Genomic DNA, 8,297 nt, shown 5'->3' with positions numbered 1-8,297 from the left:
GTAATTCATTTGAAGAAACTCGGTAGCCCTTCATCCCAGCATGCTACAGGCCCAATCTCAGTACCCTGGGCATTTTGGTTATTGAGAAAAAGTTGTTTGAAGATTTCAAGTTATTTGACCTCTGTGACCTTGAAAGTGGGTCAAGGTCATGCATTTGAACAATCTTATAGCAGCCCTTCATCCCAGCATGCTACAGGCCCAATAAGAGTACCCTAGGCCTTTTGGTTATTGAGAAGAAGTTGTTTAAAGTAAAATATTGACGCCGGACAGACGGATGGACGACGTGCCATGGCATAAGCACACTTGCCCTTTGGGCAGGTGAGCTAAAAATGTAACAGAAAGCATATCTAGTGGTTTTCCCACTCATATATAAATGTTTCACTTGTATGGAAGAACATGTTAACATATTTTTCGTACTCATGAAAAATATTTGTTTCTGCCATACTGGTGAAGTACATGTATATACAGTATTCAATGGGAAACTAATAAAAATCCCCTGCAAACAGTACTTCGGGATAAAGACCCTGTATTGCTGTTCCTATCAACTTAATTTATTTTGATTCAACAGACTCAAGAATCAAATAAAATTATGTTCAGATATTTGTTATCAATTTTGCATAAATAATTATAAGTTAATATCATTGGTATTAAAGTTGAAATGTTCCTTCTACTTTATCAGCAACCATTTTGGCTATAGAGAGTGACGAGGTTGCCGCTGGTGACGGTGCATTGCGTACATGCAGCACACGACCAGCGACCTCTCCTTGTCCTATATCAAAGACAAAATCGTCCACTAAATGGCCGTCCCTGTCCAGAGCCTGAGCTCGCACTCCCGAGGGACCCCTGCAAGTGACAAGGTACAAATGTGTTCAACGATATATACGATTATAAAATAAAAGCAATTATATGTTACTGCATCTGTCAACAAATCTCACAAAATCAAGACGAGAGTTCTCATTACTAAATTGATATACAATATTCCAACCCTGAAGAAAATGTGTCTCTAACAATCCTAAAAAAAAAAAGAACATATTAAATTAGAATTCTACATGTTCCATATTTATAAAGTTCTGTGGTCATTTCCTTGTAGCATCTTAACAAAGTTCTGTGATCATTACCTTGTAACATCTTAACAAAGTTCTGTGGTCATTACCTTGTAACGTCTTAACAAAGTTCTGTGGTCATTACCCTGTAACATCTTAACAAAGTTCTGTGGTCATTACCTTGTAACGTCTTAACAAAGTTCTGTGGTCATTTCCTTGTAACATCTTAACAAAGTTCTGTGATCATTACCTTGTAACGTCTTAACAAAGTTCTGTGATCATTACCTTGTAACATCTTAACAAAGTTCTGTGGTTTTCTGTGGTCATTACCTTGTAACATCTTCTCTTTTTAGAGAAGGGACATATTTCTGTAGTAACTTGACCTGAGCAGATATGTTAAATCCCCGGTACATCTCCTTGATTCCAAAGGCTAAATGTCTGGTGGCTAGTTTACGTAGACCTCTGTAAAAACAGGCATTTTTTTTCTTCAGCTTTTATATAATACAGTTTAACACATTAATACAAACACTTATAATCCTTACAATGAGTTTTTACCTACAGTAATAATGATGTTGAAGATGCTTTAGGAACGTTTAAGAACAAATGGTTTTCTTACAAAGTATTGCTTGCATCTTTTATCACAAGTCAGACAACTGGGTTACCTCCCTTGATAATGAAGACGTCAGTCCAGAATTTGTTCCACCTCTAAAAGTATGGTTAGAACTACTTGTAACAATTTGTTACAATGTATATTGTATAGCAAAAACACTTGGTTATAATTTATCATATTTACCTTACCATGTTGCTGAGCTAGCTGAACTTGAAATGAGTTCAGAATGTTTTGTGTGATTTATTCGTTTGACTGTTGCTCACATATTTTATGATCATGTGTGAATTATAGAATTTCTCCCAAACAGAATAACAAAACAAGTGAAGGAATGTAATTAAAGCATAACTATACATCTTTATCAGACATCCAATCACTTTTTATCCAATGAAAGAATTAGTTGAACCACAGTTTTAAGTTTTATTGGAAAGCAATGGTCACATTCGTATTGAAAAACTATCATCAGTTCAGCGATTTGGTCTACTCACAGACAAAGATTTACCTTTGATGATATTTGTGGGCGTGTCCAGACTTTAACAATGTTTATCAATATTTAAAGTGTGCATTTTCTTAGATTGTTAAAGAAACTAAGACATAGAAAAAAATAGGTATCAAGATTGGAGAATGTCATTACTGGTATTCATTTATCCTGCAATTCTTTAATTGCAACATTTTCTCATGAAACTTAAGTGTTGTATCAAATAGGTTTGACAGCAAATACAGACATGTGGTTTTGCTTATACATGTTTTTACTTACCTTCACCAATACATTTATACCTGCTTACCTAAAGCTTAAGGCATCCGCAGTGTCCTTGAGACTGAAGTCGAGCAATTTGTATCCCTCCCTTTTAAATGCTAACACAGCATTAGGACCAAGCCAGACATCGCCATTCATACGGGGTGTGTAATGGACACCAAGGAACGGGAATCTGGGATCTGGCACCTACACAGCCAAAAATATATGTGTCACCAGTAAATACAAAAGGTCTTCAAGCAGCACACTTGCGGGTTTGAATATCAACCCCACTTAGGTGGTTGTTTTCTTTAGATACACCAAAGGTACGGTATTCAAATCAATGAATCATAAGAAGAGGCTCCAGGCCTTTAATCCTTCAATCTTTTTTTTTTTAAATTGACCAAATAAAACAGCTCTTCACTACAGCAAAATGCAGGACATACATTGTAACTGTAAGACTTCAGTTTCTGTCAAAGTCATGTGAACTCTTTCATACATATGACCCATGTGACCTTAACGTGTCATTTAAAGACCATTCATTTACACTAAACTGATAGCTCTTAACCAGAGAAAGCTACAGGCCATATATGGCTTCAAGTATGATGGTTCAGTAGAAGAAGTCATTTCAATGAAAACTTGACAATCAATAATGAACACAGTGCATTAAAAACAAGAGGCCCAAGGGCCTTAGCGGTCACCTGAGTTATATCATAGGTACTGGTAGCTTTATTTTATTGTTTAGATGTGATGTGGAAATCAGCATGTAAACTAAGTGAAATACAATACTTGTCATGTCATCAATGGATAAGAATTTGAAAATATTGGTAAATGTTCCCTTTGGGGCCCCGCCCTAGCCCCTGGGGATGGGGCAGGAATCCTAATTTTACAAAGTAAAACTCTCATTTACCCAAGATGATTCTGACTAAGTTTGAGCAATTTTCTGCTGAAAATGGATAAAATATATACCGAAAAGTGTTATTTCCCTATATAAACTATATTAAACGTTAACCCCTCCCCAAGGGAGAACGGATAGCTCGGGGTCCTGATATTTTCAATTTAAATAAAGCCCCTGATGATCTTTCTTTCCACGTAAAGAAAATCACTGTAGTACCTCTGAGTCTGGAGAAGAAGATTTTTGAAATATTGATTAATTTTCCCTTTGGGGCCCCGCCCTGGCCCCAGGGGTCGGGGTAGGAATCTCAATTTTACAATTTGAAACCATCTACCTCCAAGGATAATTCTCACCAAGTAAAAATAATTTCCTACAGAAAGTTGTCAAAATATACCCAAAAGTGTTATTTCCCTATATAAACTATAGTAAACTTTACCCCCTCCCCAAGGGAGAACGGATAGCTCGGGGGTCCTGAAATTTACAATTTAAGTAAAGCCCCTGATGATCTTTCTTTCCACGTAGAGAAAATCACTGTAGTACCTCTGAGTCTGGAGAAGAAGATTTTTGAAATATTGATTAATTTTCCCTTTGGGGCCCCGCCCTGGCCCCAGGGGTCGGGGTAGGAATCTCAATTTTACAATTTGAAACCATCTACCTCCAAGGATAATTCTCACCAAGTAAAAATAATTTCCTACAGAAAGTTGTCAAAATATACCCAAAAGTGTTATTTCCCTATATAAACTATAGTAAACTTTACCCCCTCCCCAAGGGAGAACGGATAGCTCGGGGGTCCTGAAATTTACAATTTAAGTAAAGCCCCTGATGATCTTTCTTTCCACGTAGAGAAAATCACTGTAGTACCTCTGAGTCTGGAGAAGAAGATTTTTGAAATATTGATTAATTTTCCCTTTGGGGCCCCGCCCTGGCCCCAGGGGTCGGGGTAGGAATCTCAATTTTACAATTTGAAACCATCTACCTCCAAGGATAATTCTCACCAAGTAAAAATAATTTCCTACAGAAAGTTGTCAAAATATACCCAAAAGTGTTATTTCCCTATATAAACTATAGTAAACTTTACCCCCTCCCCAAGGGAGAACGGATAGCTCGGGGGTCCTGAAATTTACAATTTAAGTAAAGCCCCTGATGATCTTTCTTTCCACGTAGAGAAAATCACTGTAGTACCTCTGAGTCTGGAGAAGAAGATTTTTGAAATATTGATTAATTTTCCCTTTGGGGCCCCGCCCTGGCCCCAGGGGTCGGGGTAGGAATCTCAATTTTACAATTTGAAACCATCTACCTCCAAGGATAATTCTCACCAAGTAAAAATAATTTCCTACAGAAAGTTGTCAAAATATACCCAAAAGTGTTATTTCCCTATATAAACTATAGTAAACTTTACCCCCTCCCCAAGGGAGAACGGATAGCTCGGGGGTCCTGAAATTTACAATTTAAGTAAAGCCCCTGATGATCTTTCTTTCCACGTAGAGAAAATCACTGTAGTACCTCTGAGTCTGGAGAAGAAGATTTTTGAAATATTGATTAATTTTCCCTTTGGGGCCCCGCCCTGGCCCCAGGGGTCGGGGTAGGAATCTCAATTTTACAATTTGAAACCATCTACCTCCAAGGATAATTCTCACCAAGTAAAAATAATTTCCTACAGAAAGTTGTCAAAATATACCCAAAAGTGTTATTTCCCTATATAAACTATAGTAAACTTTACCCCCTCCCCAAGGGAGAACGGATAGCTCGGGGGTCCTGAAATTTACAATTTAAGTAAAGCCCCTGATGATCTTTCTTTCCACGTAGAGAAAATCACTGTAGTACCTCTGAGTCTGGAGAAGAAGATTTTTGAAATATTGATTAATTTTCCCTTTGGGGCCCCGCCCTGGCCCCAGGGGTTGGGGTAGGAATCCCAATTTTACAATTTTGAAGCCTCATCTACCAAGGATGATTCTGACCAAGTTTGAAAAAAATCCATCCACTGGTTCTTGAGAAGAAGTTGAAAATGTAAAAGTTTACGCACGACGCACGACGGACGACGACGGACGAAAAGCGATTGGAATAGGTCACTTGAGCAAAGCTCAGGTGACCTAATAAACTTACAGACACTTGTGCTATGTGAACTAAAAAGTTTGTTGGTTATTGATGTACCTAAAGACACACAGTGGACATTAAAATATCTACTCATGCCAAGATTTTAAGTGTTAAACTCACTTTCTTTAATACAAATAACAAGTACCAAAGTGATTAACCTAACAACACCTAAAACCTTCCAATAGATAACAAGTGTTTGAACTAAACAGTATGGATACCTGGCATCCATGTACAGATCATTCCCCCTAATGTATGAACAGCACACAAGGGGGTCTGACCATCAATCTTTCTTCTGTGTGTTTTGCCTGACCTGATGTTATTTCTATTGAATTGTGATCTTGTATAATGCTAATGCATGGCTACTTACTGGGTATATATTGCCACGAACCAAGTTGGATTTCTCTGGTTTTAGGAGTAGGTAGTCTCCCCTGAATCCTATAATCCTGGGTTCTCTGTGACAGCCTGACAGCTCGGCTATTCTATCAGAGTAAAGGCCTCCACAGGTGATGGCATACCGGCACTTTAGCTCCTCACCCTGGCCACATAAACACAGTACAAGTAAGTATTAACATACCAAATATCAATTAAGGAGATACAGTGTAATTATAATGAGTCTTAATAAGCCTTTAATTGTAAGTTTGTAGAGATATAGTATAAAACAGTTTTACTACAAACACGCTCATTGCTAATGCAGACTTAAAAAAAAACTATGTCTTGTGTATCTCGGCAGTGACAATCAGGAATATTAAACTCAACTAGAACACTGACATGTCAGTAAGGGCCCCGCTGAGCTTGATGTTTGACATTTGGACTTCAAAAAGAATCGCAAGTTCATTTTACATGTACTATGATGTGAGTCTTGTTTCCTTCCACCTCCATATTTGCCGGGCTAACAGAAATGTAAATACCGGTGCAATACTCATTTGTTAGCTTTGATTTGTTTTATTTCACCTTATAAACCTCCTCCATCAAGAGCCAGGGTCAAAATCAGAGATCCACTTTGTCTTTGACCATTGGACCCAAATGACCTTGACCATTAACCCAGTGACCCTGAACTTTGGTCAGTTGACTTATTCTTTAATTCCGACCAATTTTGCTTCTTGATATCATAACAAAATGTTCATCAGTGAAAAATACAAAACTTGACCTTGACCCTTTGAACCCCGTAACCTGGACCTAATGTCAGTTGACTCTGTGTTAAGTTCTGAACAACATTGCTTCATAATGTCATAACAAAATGTTCATCAGGGAAAAGGTACAAAATTTAACCTTCACCTTTGACCAAGTGACCTTGACCTTTAGTCAACTGACTCCTTGTTTAATTCTGAGCAACATTGCTTCAAAGTGTCATAGTGAAATGTTCACCAGTGAAAAGATACAAAATTTAACCTTGACCTTTGACCCAATGACCTTGACCTTTAGTCAGTTGACTCCTTGTTTAATTCTGATCAACTTTGCTTCATCATGTCATAACAAAATGTTCATCAGTGAAAAGATGCAAAATTTGACCTCGACGTGTCTATTTGTTTAATTCCGAACATTTTTGCTTCATAATGTCATAGCGAAATGTTCACCAGTGAAAAGCTTCAAAATTTGACCTTGACCCCTGACCCGATGACCTTGACCTTTTGTCAGTTGACTCCTTGTTTTATTCTGATCAACTTTGCTTCATAATGTCATAACAAAATGTTCATCAGTGAAAATATGTAAAATTTGACCTTGACCTTCGAACCTTATGACCTTGACCTTTGACTTTTTACCTTAATGTGTATTTTTGTGAACTGAACATCTTGACCAAGTTTCATGTACATCGGTCAATAAATACCAAAGTTATCAGCCAGGAACACAATTTGTGGACGGACGGACGGACGGACGGACGGATTAGGAGAAGTTATCAGGACAAGGATTTTTCAACAAAGGGCCAATACTCCATAAAAAAGGGTTGAAAAAAAACACCTGGATGCACAACATCAGCAGGTAATTATCATATCTGAAAACTTCCCCTGAAATTGGCCCCATAGTTTACAGACAGGTATAACACATGTATTTACTATCACAGACAGGTATTACACTTGTATTTAGTATCACAGACAGATATTACACATGTATTTACTATCACAGACAGGTGTTACACTTGTATTTACTATTACAGACAGGTTACACATGCGAGTACATTGTACTTTAACACACATCTGCAGTAGGCAAGTTAACTATGCTGTACTAAAATACACCTAGCAATAAAACATGCTAATAGCAGTTACAAGAACTACTGGTTTATACACTGTAAACTACTGGTTTATACACTGTAAACTACTGGTTTATACACTGTAAACTACTGGTTTATACACTGTAAACTACTGGTTTATACACTGTAAATTACTGGTTTTTACACTGTAAACTACTGGTTTTACATCACTGTTTGTTTATATTCTGTATACTAGTTGTATCTTTTTAAGGAGTAAGTCCTGTACATGGTCTGGCGAGGTATATGAGATATAGTCCATGGGTCTTGAGACATAATGAGTTATAAAATGCTTCTTCACATCTAACTTTTCTCAAAGCCAATTGAAGGTTATACCCTATCAATTCAACAGAACAGTACTTGTTTTGATTTACATTTAGTATAATTTTCATGATTTTTGTTTTATAATTTCTAAAATATCAGTCTTGTATAAGTGTGACATCAATAAGTAAGATAAAATCTGTTACCTGGTATGTATAAATTACAACTTTAGAACAAGAGGCCCAATGGGCCTGCATCGCTCACCTGGTATAAAACTCACACTTGTAACCTTAAAAGTGATCTAAAATAAAGCTACAGGCAAAATATCAGTATTTATGATAAAAATTCGTTCAAAAGACCCTGTTAATTTTTTTAAAAACATTTCACCCCTGTGATTGAAAGTCGAACAAAGTCATTATGTT

The 8,297-nt window shown here is 37.0% G+C and overlaps 1 protein-coding gene across 1 annotated transcript in view; it reads right to left on the bottom strand.

Annotated features, from left to right (window-relative positions):
- Window positions 1–218: 218 nt before the first annotated feature.
- The window catches only part of LOC110461468 (L-2-hydroxyglutarate dehydrogenase, mitochondrial-like), a 30,718-nt gene continuing 22,639 nt past the window's right edge, over window positions 219–8,297 (bottom strand). The window contains exons 6-9 of the mRNA XM_021514924.1: window positions 5,740–5,907; window positions 2,436–2,593; window positions 1,374–1,505; window positions 219–843 (exon numbers count right to left, since the gene is read on the bottom strand). Coding sequence (XP_021370599.1) covers window positions 648–843; window positions 1,374–1,505; window positions 2,436–2,593; window positions 5,740–5,907 — 654 coding nt within the window. The 3' untranslated portion in view covers window positions 219–647. The remainder of the gene's footprint in view (window positions 844–1,373; window positions 1,506–2,435; window positions 2,594–5,739; window positions 5,908–8,297) is intronic.

The sequence above is a fragment of the Mizuhopecten yessoensis genome, unplaced genomic scaffold, assembly GCF_002113885.1.
Source record: "Mizuhopecten yessoensis strain PY_sf001 unplaced genomic scaffold, ASM211388v2 scaffold10621, whole genome shotgun sequence".
Lineage (NCBI taxonomy): Eukaryota > Metazoa > Mollusca > Bivalvia > Pectinida > Pectinidae > Mizuhopecten > Mizuhopecten yessoensis.
Note: the sequence above shows the minus strand (reverse complement) of the source record. Positions and strands in the feature narration are given on the sequence as shown.